Source organism: Mesocricetus auratus, unplaced genomic scaffold (assembly GCF_017639785.1).
Source record: "Mesocricetus auratus isolate SY011 unplaced genomic scaffold, BCM_Maur_2.0 Super-Scaffold_100019, whole genome shotgun sequence".
NCBI lineage: Eukaryota > Metazoa > Chordata > Mammalia > Rodentia > Cricetidae > Mesocricetus > Mesocricetus auratus.
The window spans coordinates 35225480-35243481 of record NW_024429200.1 but is presented as its reverse complement, the minus strand read 5'-3'; the positions used below and the strand labels follow the sequence as shown (position 1 = coordinate 35243481).

The following is an 18002-nucleotide window of genomic DNA, read 5'->3' as shown; positions in this document are numbered from 1 at the left end:
GGTTTGTTCTCACTCTATTAAGTCAAAACTGGTTGGAGGTTAAAACCCAATTCCATTAGATTGCTGATGATGCAAGGAAGTCTAAATGAACAAAACTCCAGAAAATTCCTAGAAAAGAGTTACTTTTGTTTCTGGCGGGGCAGTGGGAGGAGAAAGGCAAAACTCATCAGCACATGTGAGACGGTGAGACAGATCAGAATCCCAAGAACCTCAACAAGGAAAGTGCCTTCTCTAGACCTTTTCCACTGGGATGCCACTCAGCTGTCACAGAAAGCTTCACGCACACCCCTTCTGTATGTGATGTTTATTCCTGTTTCACAAACACAGTGAGGCGGATGGGTTATTGGCTTGAAATACGAAGGAGGGTGTAGCCAGAGTTTAGCTCTGAAGCAGTTCTGCCTGCCAGTAAATTTATCCATCAATACAGCCTGATGACTGAGCTCCAAGTGTCAAGCATTTTGTTTGCTTGCTCACTAAGTAAATCTAATACGGGTAAGCCAATTTTATAGAGCGGGAAGGTTTGCATGGATGTGGGTGCCAGGGCTCCCCCCGGGAAGCTTCTAGCTTGGCCTCAAAATATCACATCAAATGTAACTGATTCTCCGCCCAAACAATATTCAAGATATGTACAATAATTTAAATGACGAAAATAACATATGTAGTTCACCTCTTGCTGCTCATAGACGTCACTTATATCCATAAGAAAAATTGTACTTTCTATTATTTGCAAATGTTTGCTGTGTTTCTAAACAACAACATCTAGGGAATTAAGAAAGTTTTAGGAAAAACTTGGACATTTGAGATTTTTACAAGTTGCTTTCTGAATTGGTTTTGCCATGTAAAATAGAGGTATCTACTGTCCAACACACTATTCAAACATCTGTTAGTCTCAGACCATTCAAATAAAATTGATAATGTGAAATTTATAAAGCCTATGATTACAGTCAACTTCTCTAACATACCATGCATCTCTTAGAGAATTAGCAATGAATATGTAAGTTATTATAAATAGGACCTTTTTATATTTTACATTTTCCCCAAAATTGATTCAAGAATATTTTTCTTAAAGGTTTCCAAACAAAAGGGATTAGAATATTGGTCAAGGGCCCTGAGTGGAGCAGTGTGGGTGAGTACTTCCAGAAGAAACCCTACCTGCAGGCATCTCAGCACACCATTGATATAGGACTAAGAGGTAGTATCAGGCTTAGTTCACAAAAATAAAAATGTGATGTACTGGAGGCTGTAGAAGTGTTTCTACCATATTCCTTGCACTCTTGCTGTTTCCATTTGGCAAGTCCCAACTACAACTTAAATTACTGATGGTGACTTCTAAGTACTAAGTTAAATGTCAAGCAATTGGCAGAGGACAGTTAAAACAGTCTTGAAACAATGAGTCACACTCTGAATGCCTAAGTAAACTATCTGCTTGGAAGAGGCTGTATCATCATCTAAAGACCTTAAACTTTACTTTGAAAATAATGAACAGTTATTGAGTGTAGACATTAAGAGCACTTACTGACTCTGGTGAGTCAGGAGCTTTCCTCTCTGCTGTCTTATGGCTATCTCGCAGTCCTGTGAAAAATGTGAAATGAAAAAACAGAGGCTACAAGTCTCAAGCCAATGAAGCAGGTGTGGTGACTGGAAGGCACCATCTAAATCATACTAGCATTTCTTTCCTCAAACTCAGCCCTGTCTCTTTAGGTCACTTAACTGAACTCAAGCTTAGTGTTTGGATACTGTAAAAGACAGGCCCAAGGCAGGGGCCCACACTCACCTCTAGACAAAAAGGCAGCCCACAGAATGGGAAAAGATATTCACTAACCCCACATCTGACAGAGGGCTGTTTCCAAAATATACAAGGAACTCAAGAAGCTAGTCTCCAAAACACCAAATATTCCAATTAAAGAGTGGAGTACATAACTAAATAGAGAATTCTCATTAGAGGAATCTAAAATGGCTTAAAGACACTTAAGAAAGTGCTCAACATCGTTAGGTATCAGGGAAATGCAAATCAAAACAACTCTGACATACCATCTTGCTCCTGTCAGAATGACTAAAATCAAGAACACCAATGACAGTGTATGCTGGAGAGGATGTGGAGACAGGAGAACACTCCTACACGGTTGGTGGGAGTGCAAACTTGTACAGTCACTTTGGAGATCAGTATGGTGGGTCCTTGGGAAAATGAAATCAGTCTACCACAAGATCCAGCAATTCCACTCTTATGCATATACCCAAGGAATTCACTTTCATGCAACAAGGATGTCTGTTCCACTATGTTCACAGCAGCATTATTTGTAATAGCCAGAACCTGGAAACAACCTAGATGCCCCTCAACTGAAGAATGGATAGAGAAAATGCAGTTCATTTACACAATAAAGTACTACTCAGTGGAAAAAAAAACAATGGAATCCTAAAATTTGCAGGCAAATGGATGGAACTAGAAGAAACCATCCCAAACGAGATAACCCAGTCACAAAAAGACAAGCATGGTATGTACTCACTCATATATGGATTTTAGACATAGAACAAAGGATTACCAGCCTACAATCCACACCGCCAGAGAAGCTAGGAAACAAGGAAGACTCTAAGAGAAACATATATGGTTCCCCGGAGAAAGAATATGGGACAAGATCTGAGAAAATTGGGAGTATGGTGGGGAGGGGAGGAGTTAGGAGAAAGAGAAGGGGAGAAGAGGAGGGGAGAGGCCATGAGGGATCAGGAAGATTGAATTGGGGGAGGAATAGATGAGAACAAGAAAGGAGATGCCATAATAGAGGGGGCCATTATAGATTTAAAGAGAAATCTGGCACTCGGGATGTCCAGAGATCTATAAGGATGACCGCAATTAACAATCTAAACAATAGCGGAGAGACTAACTTAAATGATCTCCAATAATGAGATTGATGAATCCTTATCTGCCATCGTAGAGCCTTCACCCAGTAGCTGATGGAATCAGAAGTAAAGACCCACAGTTAAACACTGAACTGAACTCCTGGAATCCAGTTGCAGAGACAGAGCAAAGGTGTCAAGACCAGCCTGGAGAAACCCACAGAAACAGCTGACCTGAACAAGGGGGAATTCATGGACCCTAGACTGATAGCTGGGAAACAGGCATAGGACCAACCCAGACCCCCTGAACATGGGTGTCAGTTAGGAGGCCTGAGCAATCTGTGCGGCCTCTGGCAGTGGATCAGTATTTATCCGTAATGTAAGAATGGATTTTGGGAGTCTATTCCACATAGAGGGATACTCTCTCAGCCTAGACACACAAGGGAGGGTCTAGGCACTGCTCCAAATGGTATGACAGACTTTGAAGATCCCTCATGGAAGGCCTCACCCTCCCTGGGGAGCAGAAAGGGGATGGTATAGGGGGCTGGTGGGGGCAGGGGAGGAGGGGAGGGAGAAGGAACTGGGATTAACAAGTAACACAAGCTTGTTTCTAATTTAAATATAAAAAAAGAAGAAGATAGGCCCAAGTGACATTGCATTAAAAAGGTTCTTGCTGGTAGGAAATTATAAATGGGCAAAAAGAATTGAAAACTCATTCCAGTACAGAGGCATAGACTTGTGAATAAAAGTAGAATCAAAAGGTTTTGAAGTTACATTCAAAATTTGATTACTTGTTCTTATTTAATACAATTATTCGTTTTGATTCATTTTGTTTGGAATTCTAAGCATTTGGGATATTTCTTAGATTCTGTGTCAAGAATATAAGACACTTAAACAAGGGAGCTCATGGACCCCAGACAGCTGAGAGGCCAGCATGGGAGTGATCCAGACCCCCTGAATATGGGTGTCAGTGAGGCAGTTTCAGCATTCTTTGGGGCCTCGGGCAATAGGTAAGTATTTATCCCTGGCATCCAAATGGACTTTGGGAGCCCATACCATATAGAAGGATGCTCTCTCAGCCTGGACACATGGGGGAGGGCCTAGCCCCTGCCCCAGATGATATGACAGACTCACCCTCCCTGAAGAATGGAGTAAGGATTGGGGAAACTGGGGGTTAAAACAGGTTAAAAAAAAGAATATAAGACACTTAAGGAGGCACTATATTTTCATAAAAGTTTATTTGAACTTAGAAATAAGCAAATGTCTAAAACAGGAGCAATACAGAATGTTTCATAATATTGAATATTTATTTTTCACTTAAATCCACCTTGCATTTTGATTTCTGTAAGCAAATAAAATGGAACAGAACACTCCTCTGAACTCTGGACTCAATTCCTGCATATTTTCAGCCCCTGTTTGAGCACAGGAGAAAACAAAGGCGACTGATTTTCCTGAACACTTCATTTCTACACAGGGTTTAACAATCACTGAGCTTCACATTATTCAGACACAAATTCTCACCAAATGTCCCACCTAAGCAGCTAGACACCAGAAAACTATTCTAGAGCAGGTCAATGGAATTTATCACTAATACAAAACAATACGTAAGTTGATACACGTGTATAGTAGGCTCCCACAGAAATATGTCAACAGCTTTACTCAAGGAAGTCTTTATACAAAGAATTCACATGAACAAATGTATTAAGAAAATCTTAGGGAAAAGGAACTTAGTATCTATATGGTAACAAGTAAGGGAAAGTCCAACATCCCAATGATGACATCAAGCAAAAAAAAATGGGGCGCATTCTCCACCATCCAACAACCACCACAAAAGCTGACATCAGGTTCGCTAGCATTCTATTGTTCTCCTTCTTGCTTCAGAAAGTTACTTATGTAATAATAGAATATGATACTGGTATTCAATTTGACTGCAAAAACATTGGCACAGTCACAACGACTTCAGGCTAACTCAATACCCCTGAAAATAGGGGTCAAAATGAGTCAATTGGGAACAGTAGTCAAAAAACATTATATGGTATAGTATGATTTCTTAAGAGGAAAGCGCCAGCAATCTTCAATGAAGAAGGTCATTAAGAATGTTGGGATGCTAGCTATCAAAGTGGAACCCCAAAACATTAACTGCAATAGGTTTAAAGACCACACTAACTTGCATCACCTCAGTTTAATAATCCAGTAAATGACAAAAAAGACAAACAATGAAAACAACATCATATAGCATAACAATTTTGTTTGGCTTCCTCTGGACAAAATCTTCAGTCTTCCCATGGTTTTACCTAGAAATCCAGTTGTAGAATCAAATTGTGAATCCTATGAGAGTAAAAAAAACAAAATGAATTCTAATATTCTACACATGCTCATTCGAGCGATTTACATATGGTTATTACTATGTATTTTTAAAGATAATTTGTATGTTTAATGAATTCAAGTATCTATTTACTAGTTTGGGAAATCAACCTGATTATTCCATGTAAAATAAAGCAGTTTTCTCAGTGGCTCTTTCTTTATGTAATAAGCATTTCTTTCAGTTCCTGAGTGTAATTAAAAAACTCAAGCGATTTGGGTCTTTCTTATTTCAATTATATGGATAAACATCCATTAACAATAAAGGCAAGACATATATGTGCTATACAGCATGTCTTTGTTCACTTTCTGTTAAGGCACTATTTTCCCAAGGCCAAATGTGTAAGTGTTCAGATACTAGGACTTCAGCTAAAATTTAATATTGCTAGAATAGAAAATGGTAGAGCCTTTTGTTTAGAGAAATTTACTAAAAGTTAAGAGAAAATAAAAGTTGACGTAGCAATAAGTAGAGAGGATTTAAACACATACATGAAAAATGCCAGATTAAAACAGAGCCAGAGAAGCCTCTAAGACAGGTAGACTAGCCCAGGCTAGAAATAATGCCCCCTGAGATGAGATGGCACCTACATAATGAGGCTCTGCATAGCTAAGTCCCCACACAGCTCCTGCTTTGAAGCCCTTGCTTCTTCACAGGAGTCCGTGCATCAGAACCACCTGGATGCTTTTCACAAACTACATATGCCTGGGCTCCTCTCCATGAGATTTTGAATGAGCTCATTTACAGAGAGAAACAGGAATATCTATTTTGAAAGAACACTGCTTTCAATGCTGTATTTGCTTTTACATGGTAGTTTTGAATGCATGTGAAGAAACAAAGGGAGGTCTAGAGAAGCCGGGTATCCAAAGTTAGCTTTAGTGATTGGAAGGCCGCTCTGAGAAGAAAAGGTGCATGCTGTTGAGCTTGTTTAGACTAGAAATAAAGGGACCACGTCTACTCAAATCTGAGGGATTTGTTCAGCAGTAATCCTTAGGAAGCAGAGCTGAAGGAGTCTGTTAAGTGAAAAGCATTTAGTTGGCTGCAGATAAAGTGCTTTTTGATTGCCTGGTTAATAAATTACTAGTGGTCTACCCATTATGATTTCTAAGACCACTCAACATAGCCATTAGCCTTCAGTATTTAGCAGTGCTTTATACCCAGGATTAAAATACACTGGCTTCAATCTTCACTTCTTATTTACATTTTAGAGAAGAACAATGCAAAAATACATTTGATAGAAATTATAAACTGATTAGCTAAAATGGAGTGAATCCATCAGGACTTAAAATGTCAGGGTCTGTTTTAACCGAATAAAGATAAAGAATAGGGGTGGGGAGCCTGGTAAGAGGAAGAGCCAGGAGAGTTGAATATACTCAAAAATACATCATAGGAATTCCTGAAGAATGTATTAAAATATTATTTTTAAAAAGTATTAGAGAGTAGATAAATTATAACTTTGTACAGTTGTTAACAAAAAAAATGCTTTTAAAAATGTAATTCCTTATACCAGGTCAGCTTACTAAATTTGGAAACATTAGATAAAATTTCTTAGTTAAAATTGTAATGACTTACCATTTCAGCTAATAGTTTGTTTTGATGTTTAACTTCATGGCCTATTTCAATGGAAAGCTATGAAGAAAGCACATATATTACTCCTACAGGAAGGTATTCAAAAATTATAAAAAGCAACAATGCCATCCTAAGCATATTGAATTTGTCAGATGAAATTGTATTCTAGACATATACAGCCTCCTGACACTTGGAAAAAAACCTTAAAAATTTCCTCTTCAACAATGAACATATTCTCTTTTCTTCCTATTTCCCAAACTCTGGGGTAACATTCTCCTCCTTCCTCCTTTATTTTAGCATACTGTATTTCATGTTTTAGTTTTTTTCAGTCGTATAAAAGTATCCATTTCTTATATTTTAGTAAATACAACTACTCACCTGACTAGTTCAAATACAGACACATACAAGTAGTATTCTCCTAAAAGTATGACATTTATTTGAATACAAGTCTAGATTCATTATTTTAAAGACTTCCACTTTAATATAATAATTGGAAAAACCCTAGTGTTACCTATAACCTAAAATTATATAGAAAGAGTCTCTGTGTGTAAAACAGTATAATTATAGCTGCTATGCAAAATTATACCTCATACCTTCTACAACAAATTCACCTGAGGGTTTCCTTCTAAGGAACTTTAGTAAATACAAGTAATTACTGAAGCTCTTTGTGAACAACTGTAGATGTTCTCATTTTAATCTGTGTGAAATCCACAGATAATACTAAAATGGAATTATACTAAAATTATGGAGATGAGATATGAGCCTTTCCTCCAAATTCATCCAACCAGACACAAAATAGCAGGCAGCCCAACTCTCCCAACTACTTTAGCATTCTATTCACGCCAAGGAAGGGAATCTCCAGTCTTCTATCATGTGAGCTAAATAATCAACACTACAGGGTTTTCTTTGTTTAAGACATCCAACTCTGTTTTTCTCAATGTTATGATTCTTAACTTCTTAACATTATACATTACTAGGTCCATAGATTAAGTCACTTTCATTAATATGACTTTGAAAACAATACCATATATCAAAACACTATTGTGAGTACAAGCTGAATACAATCTAAGTTTCCCATGACTGAAATTAAATATCAATTATGTTGACAATGTGAGCTTCTATTGACTGCTTCACAAGTGTACAGTATGTTTATTGCAATGGAGAATCAGTGACATAATTTTTAAAATCACCTTGTTTAATCCCTTTTAACAAAAATTTACCCAGTATTTCTTTTTTTCTATTTTTTTATTTTATTTTTTGTAGTTTGCATTCATTTTTATAAATGTATTTTACATTTTAATAAACAAGATTGTTGTATAGCTAGTGCTTTCAAAGTTCAAATTCCCTTCAGACACATTTGAAATTAAAGTATGATTTGAATTTTGATAGGAGGCATAATAATAATCAAAATCCTATATTATACCATTTCTCTTCCTATTGTGTTAAAAATAAGCAATTATTGGTAAGTTGTTTATTTCTGTTTTGGGCAAGCCAATTAAGGTAACATAGTCAATGACTCCTGCTAATGTACTTTAAAGGTTAGTTTTAATTTCGTTTGAAAAGTATGTGACAGTAAATATTAAAGTCATAAATGCAATCCTAGGAAGCCTAGAGCATGTGAAGGCAACATGAAAGGTCAGAATTGTCTGAGAACAGGGGATGGAAATTTCCATTCCAAAGACTCATGTGATTTGTAGGCCAACAAATATGCAACCATGAAAGAGTAATGCAATTATTGGTCAACTTATAGATAATAATGTAATTCTACATTTGAAAATCTGAAGTGCTATTTGAAAGGGCATGGCATGCTATTTTGTGACCTGAAGACAAACAACTTTAAGCTGAATTTTGTATATAAATCATGTTTCCCAAAACTTACTCTTATTATTTTTTAAAGAGAAATAAATATGATAAATGTAATCTTAGAAATTTGCAATAGTAATACAAATTTTGTCAGCTAATCACAAAAACCCAACTGACTTGGAATGTATTATTTTCTACCAATGGTGGTTTTATTCTTATTTTAAATCATGTAGTGTCTGCTATTTGCATGCCACAGGCTTGTACATGCTCAGTATAACTGGTGTTTTGTGGCATTTTTTTTAAATTTTATTTTCCAGTTTAAATTTGGATAAGAAACAAGGTTGCTTCACAAGTCAGTTCCAGGTCCCTCTCCCATTCCCTCCCTTCCTCCCGAGCCCTCCCCCCCGGCCCCCTGTTATCCCCTTCTAAGAAGAAATTATACTGCATGTGCTAAATGACCTTAGGTTTATGGAGATGAGTTCCTGCTAGATGTAGTGCTGAGACAAGGCATGAAGAGAGGCGGATGCAGCAATGGGGCCTCTCATGAAGAAGACAACCTCTAAGGAGGAAGATAATGACATTGCTGAAGGCACAGCTTGATTTTAAAAATAGGAATAGGGGCAACAGTATGCAAAGAACTCTCAATTGTCTGGCAGCAAAGCCTTATGAATTCTGGACGTGTTGCAAAGAAGTTCTGAAAGGCTGAAGCAACTCTCTGAAGAACATATAGCACAATCAGTCCACAGGGTACGAACTTAATCTATTAAGTAACCGAATCCAAGACCTTCTGAGAGGGCTTTAACAAAAGTCTAGTGATGACTGTAACAAAATCATGTAGACCAGGGCAAGCTGAGACAGTCAAGAGATACTCCCAGGGATCTATGCATAAAATTATGGCCATGTTAGAGAAACATGAGACAGCCCACAACTCAAATAAGGCTCAAAGATTTTAAAAAGTCTTATGTATTATATTTAAGCCACTAGCACAAAAGGCTGGAAGGGCTATTTCAGTGGCTCTCCTGATCCATTTCCAATGAAACTATTAGAAAACAAATGTAAAATTGCTCCTCCTTCCAACAGTGACATTCTCTCTCTTCTCTTCCTTATAATATTCAACCTACTTATTAATGGTCTATGGTTCCATTCTTTTACCACACTTTGTTTCCCTTTTATTCATATAAATTAAATGTTTTCATCCATATATTCCTTACATTTTACAATGTACAAGTATTCATATGAACAAGTCAAATACACACATACACATTTAATGTTTTCCTAAAAACATATGGTATTTCTTTGATTATAAGTCTAGACTAATTTAAGTATTTTTTCTTTACTATACTAATAAATTGGAAAATTAGAATTATCTATGACGTAAAATTACATAGAAAGCATGACTGACTGTTTGAGCCACTGAATAAACGTATAGATTTTGCTAGATACACAAATACACAGTTAAAGTTTGAGAAGAAAATTAAACAAAAGGACCCTAGCTTTTAACTTGCCACACCTTCTTACTTGGCGGGTAGCCTGAACTTCTGGTGCACAGTGACCTCACAGCTAGTGTTCACATGAGTTTCTTCCTCTGAGGCCAGTAAGTTCACATACACAAGAAGAGTGTGAACAGCACTGGTTCTGTACTTACAGATTTGATAGCAGTCACTTTGCTTCTTAGACTTTCAGTGAGTCTGTCATTTTCTTCTTCGCAGGCATTATAGCCACTGCCGGCATAGCCATAGTTCCCATAGCTGCCAGGAGGTCCTCCTTCACCTACAAGGATCAGAGGCATGCATGTAGGATTGCAAAAACAGATGCTATTTTCTAAGGCTTAGTAGTTAAAAAAAATGGAAAAAGACCCCTGGAGGGCGTTGCAGACCACATATATCTAAAATAGTCACACTAAAAATCAATTTTAAAAAATCAAAACCAGAGATTATAATGATTCTTTTCATATCCTTTTAAGCAAAGTATGCAGTTTCTTCAATACACATTTATTGATCATTTATTGATTGCCTAAAAAAACACTAAAACAGACATTGATATACAAGGATATTTGGGAGACTTTTCCTGCACACTAGAAATACATGTTTTAATAGAGGACATAAACACACAACCATCTACCCATCAGAAAAGCTTGACTATAAAAGGAAAGGGGGGAAGAAAATGTGGAGGAAGGGGTTCTAAAGGCAGAAGATGGTATTTATTTTACTAGCAACCTTCACTTACAGAAGCAAGTGGTGAAAAGCCAAGGACAAAGGGAAGTGGAGGCCATAAGGGAAAGCCAAGGAAAGAGATGCAATGGCTTGTAGAGGTCGTTAGCAGAAAGTCCTGAAGCATTTCACCCATTTTCAACAAATATTCGAGAAGCTACCATGTGTCAACTCTATCTTTATGCTATTTTTACAACACCCCATAAGTCTGTCTACTATAGTACTTGACAGTCATCAGGAAAACAACAGATATGGTGAGCATTGGGCAGCAAATAATACATGAATGTGTTGGGACTGAGGGTACTATTTCACCAAGTTTTTCTAAACCGACGTCATCATTTTCTTAGTAAAGACAGCAAGTGGGCTAGACAGTGAAGAAGAGTGATCATTTAGAATAAAATAAAGAAAATCATAAGGAACAGTGACTAAAATCATTCAGTATTTCTAGAATAAATTGACCACAGCTGTGGCAGTACACTGAATTAGTTTCTGACTTTCCAGATGTGAGACCTCTCAACAGAAGGGCTCATTGGTCTCAGTCAGCTGTTGAGAAGAACACTGTTGGATGGACCTGGAAGTGGAAATTTTAATACTGGGACTAGAGAAGAAGAAATCCCCCAAACTTTGATATGGTTTGACAAAAGAGTGCAGAAAGTATTAAAGGGAATAAGACTGTCCATGGTTGGAAGCACCTTCTCTAGTGCTCAAAGTGTAAATGGCAGGAACAGCAAGAGTAACAGCTGAGAGAGTGCGTAGCAGTAAATCTAGTAGCTGTATCTGAAGGATGCTTAATGTCTGAATAAAAAACTCTCTCAAAGCACAGCACAAATTTAATTTTATTCAAGTAGCAAAAGTCTTGAATCCTTATAGCTTTGAATGTATGACATCATCAACACTGATGTCTAGATTGAACTATAAGAACATAAACTAAATTTATTCATTTATTCTTTATCTCCATAAACACTTAATTATTTTAAGTGAATACTTATAAATTAACTGACTAAAGAATACAATTTTAATTTACGGCTAAGCAACTTTGTCAAAAGCAGAGTGTCTCATGCTTCTAGATCCTCCTGTACACAATGAGTGCTATCTATGCATCAGACACCCACATTTCTCCTTGTACCACAAAATCCACAACAACAAAATGTTGAATATTCCAAACAGATGGGATAGTTACATACTCAAATTTCCTATTGACTGCTGGCAAGCTAACCCTGAATTCTCAATACATGTTTTCAAACAGATTAAAAGCTGTTGAACTTTTAATCATTTCTTCCCACTCACCAACTAAAGTCACCACTTAAAATATTCTGAGCAAACTCTGACAAGATCCAAGACCTTGTTTTATGTGACTAAGGAGCTGGGTATGACATATTGCCCAGTAAGTAATTTTGGAATGGCTAAAGTTAATAACTGTATAACTCTACCAAGGAATTCATTCAAAATTAATAGCTGTTGTATTGCTTTTTTTGACACCCTGGGTAATCTTACATTTAGTTCCTCCTTCCCCTGTGTTTTTCTAAAGTAAAATTCTCACTTTTTTTCAGAAATTTTTAATGCAGTTCCAAATTTGATCTTTCTTGAAACCATCCTCTACACCAGAAAAACAAAACTAAAATAAAATACTAGAGTTCCTATCAAACTTGGCTCCATTGTTTCTCTGTGAAAATTATTACTATGAAAACCTTTAGAAAAACAAGTCCTGAAGTACATCTTCAGTCTTCATTATTTCTGAAAAGTGCTACTTCCTTGAATCATGTTCTATCAATAATCAGGCCAATTCATTTAACAGCAGATTTTTACATAAGATTGTTTACCATGTTCACCATTATTTTGATTTTAAAATTTCAGGTAAATACATATTGGTACTTTAAAAAGTCTCATAACTTTACACCAATGTTAGTAATAACATACTTTAATAGGTACCCTCGTCTAGACTGCACAGGCACTTTAAAAAGAATTAGGAGGGGACTCTAGTCTAGTCATATTGAAAATCTAATATCTTTCTGAGCAATTCCAACATATAAGCAGAGCTACAAACCTACTGTCAAGTCCCTGCCCTGAATGTAATATAAACAGTACAGCATAAACAACATCCCAATAGTTCATTGGCCTGCTGCTAACATGTAAACTCCTTGGATAGACAAAGATTTTCAGAATGTCTCAGGGTCCTAGCTCCAAAGTGCTCTGATCACCAAAATCTCTTGTACACATCATTTGTAACCCTAATCCTGAATCTTTGTCATCTTTCCATCTGGAACCTACTTCCCCCATTCCCTCTTGTCAAAGGCACCCTTTGAGTTCCTCTGGCTCCAGAAAGTAGGCAATGACGCAAGTATTATTAAATCTCTACTGTATTCACTATCTGTTTAACTTAATTAGTGTTTGGGTGAAAAGTTACCGCCTTGGATCATAATTTGTCTTCTACTTCCGAAGCATTTTTTCCCTGCTCCTCAGTTACATTGAACACTTTGGGAAGTACATGCTGGGTCACAAATGATCACCCACATAAAGCTTATGTTGCAATAAATGTTGCCATTAGTGATGAAAGAATTTAGGCATATAAGACTAACCTTGTTTGAAATTAGTTCTTTAGGTTATTTGACAATGACTGCTTTCTTTCAGTACTTGCAAGCATTTAAAAAGCTAACTTTATAAATTCCTTCACATGTAACTATTTATTGATAATCATGTAAGTCTATATTACTATTACCTTTCACTGCCATTATTTTTCTATTGTTCTAAATTACCCACTCTCTTCTCCTATAGCCAACCTTATTAAGAATACCACTCTGCCCTGTCATGAGTATTGTATTCCATCTCCAACAATCAAAATTCATGTCAAGCAGTGAGTTCTGGGCTGCAAAATAGGCTTTATTTATTTCCCTTGTCTAGTTTTAAGTGTTTGTTCATTGGCTTTAAACACCTAAAATTAGATCCTATTCAATGTTTCATTCATTTTTTCCCCAAGCATGCTGTCCTTCTTAAAAACAAGAAAAACCATGTTAATAGAGAAGTTCAGAACCAGAAAATGCTATTCTGATATTTTGTTATTACTTCTCCCATCCATAAAGGCAAGAACAAGTGTTAACTCATCAAAACTTATCACCGTCTATTGCCTTAACAGAGGGACAAGGTCTAGGTCGGAAATGTTCCAATCATCTTTGACCCAGACCTTCACAACCGGCCCTTTAATAATAATGACGCGTAAATTCACCTTTGGAACTCGCTGCAATCATACTAACATACCACCATTAGTGAGCTGGGAGTCTCACATCCCCTCTCCAAATGGCATTTCTAAGAAAAGCAAGATCCAGAATGAGTACAGAAAAGGAACCAGAGCAAGGCTGGGGGAGGAAACACTGCTACTTCCCAAACTAGCTCGTAAGGAAAGAAAACTCCAGACTACCGGTCACCCTGTGAAACTTACCATAGAAACTTTCCTCTAAACTAAAGTAAACTGCTCAGAATTGGGACAAACGATGCGCTTCCACTTGGCACCGCCTTCAAAGAACCCAAACAGCTCGCTCTCCAGCCCCAGTCGCTGACCCAAGGCCGGTAGAGCTCCTCCCTCGCCCCTACTCCCGGCTCGACAGGTCCCAGGGTCCCCAAACTTCGAACCTCAGCCCTGTTCTTACCCAGGCCTGCACGCCTCATCCTGCCAGGACGGGGAAAGGCGGGCGAGGAGGAGTGGGTAGGAAAGGGCCAGGGTCACCGGACCTCGGCTTCAGTCCCAGGGCCCCTCAGAGAACCAACTTTTTGCCTCTGAGCGCCACGACATCAGTGGAGTCTAAACACCGCGCTGGTTTATGCCGTCACCCGGACACTTACAGGCGCCCTGCAATGAGGATTAGTTGCATTCTGGGAAATGTAGTTTTCTATCAGCTCTGGGCTCTTGGCGAGGGGGCGTGGTGGAAAGCTGGGCGGGGCTTCCGGAAAAGTGGCTGTGGAGGTTGGGGCTCTAGTCTTGGGTGTCTGGTCTTTTTCTCCTCTTCTAGAGACTCCAGTAGAGTACTTTCTATGTTAGGGCAAAAGTTAACCCGGGATATTTACTCCTTCCTGGGCGGGAGGATGGCCGAGTCATCTTTCCTGATTCATCCTAGTACTTCCTCTTACTCAGAGTCAGATGGGGGAAAGTCAGAGAAAACTTTGTTGAAGAGTCTCACATCTTACTGCATGAGTCTTTCATCAGGGAGCAAAGATGAATCGATTCGTTCCTGATAGGTCAGTAAACACAGCTCCTTGCAGTAGGACTCCTGGTAGGAAACTGTGGAGTCTCATTCCTTGTTAATGCGTTTGTTCCAAGTCTGGATAGAACTGTGCCACTTAGCTCTTAAGTACCCAGAATGCCTTAGAACTTTTAAAACTTACACATGGATGCCTGATACTTGTTTTCCTGGAGCAAAGAGTCGATGTAAGGGTTTAAAAACTTGTTGGGAAGAGTGCGAAGGCGGTGGTTCATTTGTTGTGAAAGGATCATTGTGAGGTTTCAAAGAAATAATGGTTTTGAAAACGGTAGTTGTTCACAACCCGTGTTGAAATGGTTTACAGTTGGATGACACTGATACAGTATTTATAATGGAGCTTTCTCAAAGTGTTTCCCATTATAAGCATTGACTATATAGATCAATTCTCAAGCATAAACATTGACTATAAAATACACCTAAGACAGTTTCCAATGTGATATATTAACTGGGAAAAATAAACTCAATAGCATTAAAACAACCCTCGTAAAACTAAAGCAAGCTACTATTCTCTAAAAGCAATGCCTGACTGAGGTCAGGAACGTTGTAATAAATAACCCAGAAGATTCAATGAAAGAAATGATAGGCTCCTTTTTTCATATACAAATTGTGATGGTCCTCTCCCCATCCGACTCCCATTGGGCATTCAAAAAAAAGAGGCAGAAAGTACGTTTGATACACAGAATAATAATTACTAATCATGATGACAACTATCAGAAATGTATTCAGAAGTGTAATGTTAATACTTTAGGACAATTTGAGCCTCAAGATAGAAAAGCTGGACTGCTTGCTAAAGATTATCAAGAGTCTTGTAGAAATTAGAAGAGCTACAGAAAGAATTTCTACACAGTTTTTATGGGCCTGGGGACAAGAAATTAAGCACTACAATTCCAGCATCTCAAATTGTCCTAAAGTATTAACATTACACTTCTGAATACATTACAGAATTCAGTATTGAGATTACATTCTAGGTTAGTAAGAACACACACACACACACACACACACACCCTTTCTAAAGGAAAGAGTTTTAAATGATAAGGTATAACATAAATATCCATTATTAGGCACCCGCTGAAGCTATTTATTTCCAACTTCTTTCCATTAAAATATAACTAATTTTTATTTGTGTACTTCCAGATGTCTTCCATTATAGGGAGATGGTGACTAATGACAGACATCACACATGCCCATGGATATTTAAATAGTATCACATTGTTTATCTTAAGAAACAAAGACAGAAAAAGCCTATGAAGAAACTTCTTCAATTTCCCCATCCCCAGCTGAAGACAACATAATTTCATCAGGGAATGCCAACAGGATGTCATGCTAGAGAAATAATGAAAGAGCCGACTACAGTGTATTGAAACATCTCCTTATTGAGAAGGTCTTAAGAAAAGGTTGGTCAGTTTTACTCAATATTCTGTGACTTGAGAGTTACTCACAGGAAGTCCTCAGTAGGAATGTTCAGCGCCTATAAATATCAAAATATGCCCTTTCCCCTCCATTTCAAAGTCAGTGTAGTAATCTGACTGTGAAGACGACACAGCGTTTGAAACTGAAGGAATCTCCTTTTTAGAGCAGACAGAGAGTAGCCATTGGTCACTTCTCTACAGATGATACTGACATCCCGTTTGTCACTCTAACTCTGGCCCGTTTCTTTACCTGGTAACTTATTCCTGCATGCTTGTGGACAATTCAGTTTGAACGTGTCTTCATACTCTCAAGCTCAGCAGTATCCTCCAGGCATCTTGCCTCCCAGGTTTTCTCAGTTCCCCTTAATACTGTTTCAGGGCAAAAACCCTGGGCTGTGTTGAGGTTCCAGTTTTGTCAACTATAAAAAATTTCCCAACAAGCCCTGTTTAAGCTTCACTTGCCGTTTCTTTTCATTTCTCCCCTTTCCCTCCATTCCCAAACTAGCAGCAACAATACAGAGTTCAAGTGCCTCTACTTGAATGTGCTTTTCAAACTTGTTCTCACCTCTGATTCCTCCAGGCTTTGCCACACTAGAATTTCTTAGAGTGTAATTTTTTATCACCGCTGTTAAAAGAAGTTCAGGGGATTATCTCAGACACATTTGGCAAAAGGGTAAAGAGTTCATAACATTTTAATGCTGACGCTCCCCAGGGGCCTGAATCCTGTAATTCCCTGGTAAAAATCAATAAAAGGCCAAAGCAGGCCTGTGAGGTGGCAAAAGTCAGCCTCAAGCCCATGCTTACTCTCCTTGGGGTCAAGACCTGCTGCTGATATTTCTGTTGTGCCTCTGAACCCAAAGGACTTCTCTCCTTCAAAACTATACCCAGTTTCACCTCATTAGGATCCCTCTCCTCCTCTAGCCAAAGCACTCCTCTCATTATTTCCTGTTTGTTTTCAGACAAGAAATCAGTAGGTAATCAGGAAAAAAAAAAAAAAAGAAAAAGAAATCCTTCCAATTGCCATGAGCCAAAGCATGTCATGGGGATCTCAATGTCCTTAGATTCCACCATAGATGCTGTCCGTGATAATCACACGGCAATTAAAAATGAATGATTTCTCCTACCTGGCTGTAAATTTCCCCTAATTCATACCCCGATTTGTATTTTAATTGAGTAATAAGTCTGTTCTATTTTTTCCAATTGCAGACACAGTAGGAAGAGTTGGAAGGTAGTACAGGCTAGTGATTAAAAATGTGTAAAATAACCGCAAATGCTTCACTCTCTGTCACCAGGTCCTTGTGCCTCGATGTCTTATTAACCAGGTGGGAATTTACATCAGTGCTTGAGAGTGTGCATGAGGTCAAGCTTGCACAAAAAGAAAGCCCGAGGTAGTGAACTGAATGCCATCCTTGAGCTCAGCCCTTGTTCTGCTTTTGCTAGACAAATTCTAATTTGTTAATACTATTCTCTAATTACAACCGACCCACCTAAACAGAGGTTCTTGTTACTCAAGTTGCTGTACCGTGCTGCATTTAAGTGTTTTAGAGGGCTCATCCTCTAACTATCTATT

The 18002-nt window shown here is 38.0% G+C and overlaps 1 protein-coding gene and 1 long non-coding RNA gene across 3 annotated transcripts; one reads left to right on the top strand and one right to left on the bottom strand.

Annotated features, from left to right (window-relative positions):
* Window positions 1-4053: 4053 nt before the first annotated feature.
* Bet1 (Bet1 golgi vesicular membrane trafficking protein) lies at window positions 4054-14590 on the bottom strand. Of its 2 annotated transcripts, none has more exons than XM_005082898.4 (4): window positions 14415-14590; window positions 10209-10333; window positions 6764-6820; window positions 4054-5160 (listed from the first exon to the last, which is right to left on the bottom strand). In XM_005082898.4, the coding sequence occupies exons 1-4, from the start codon at window positions 14431-14433 to the stop codon at window positions 5005-5007; spliced, it is 357 nt and encodes a 118-aa protein (XP_005082955.1). In that variant the 5' UTR covers window positions 14434-14590; the 3' UTR covers window positions 4054-5004. The 2 variants fall into 2 exon arrangements, with proteins under 2 accessions (XP_005082955.1, XP_040584536.1); XM_040728602.1 differs by lacking the exon at window positions 14415-14590 and adding an exon at window positions 13178-13242.
* A 65-nt stretch (window positions 14591-14655) lies between these two features.
* On the top strand, window positions 14656-16874 carry LOC121132999. The gene is made up of 2 exons (XR_005869717.1): window positions 14656-15000; window positions 16158-16874. It is a non-coding gene; the product is annotated as an uncharacterized LOC121132999 (long non-coding RNA).
* The last annotated feature ends 1128 nt before the right edge of the window (window positions 16875-18002 follow it).

What these genes read in the sequence shown, in the direction of transcription:
- Bet1 (XM_005082898.4), bottom strand. An exon ending in AAGTGACTGCTATCAAATCT is followed by an intron (nt 6,821 to 10,208) that starts GTAAGTACAGAA and finishes CTTTCTTCATAG; the next exon opens with CTTTCCATTGAAATAGGCCA. An exon ending in ACAAACTATTAGCTGAAATG is followed by an intron (nt 5,161 to 6,763) that starts GTAAGTCATTAC and finishes TTACTCTCATAG; the next exon opens with GATTCACAATTTGATTCTAC.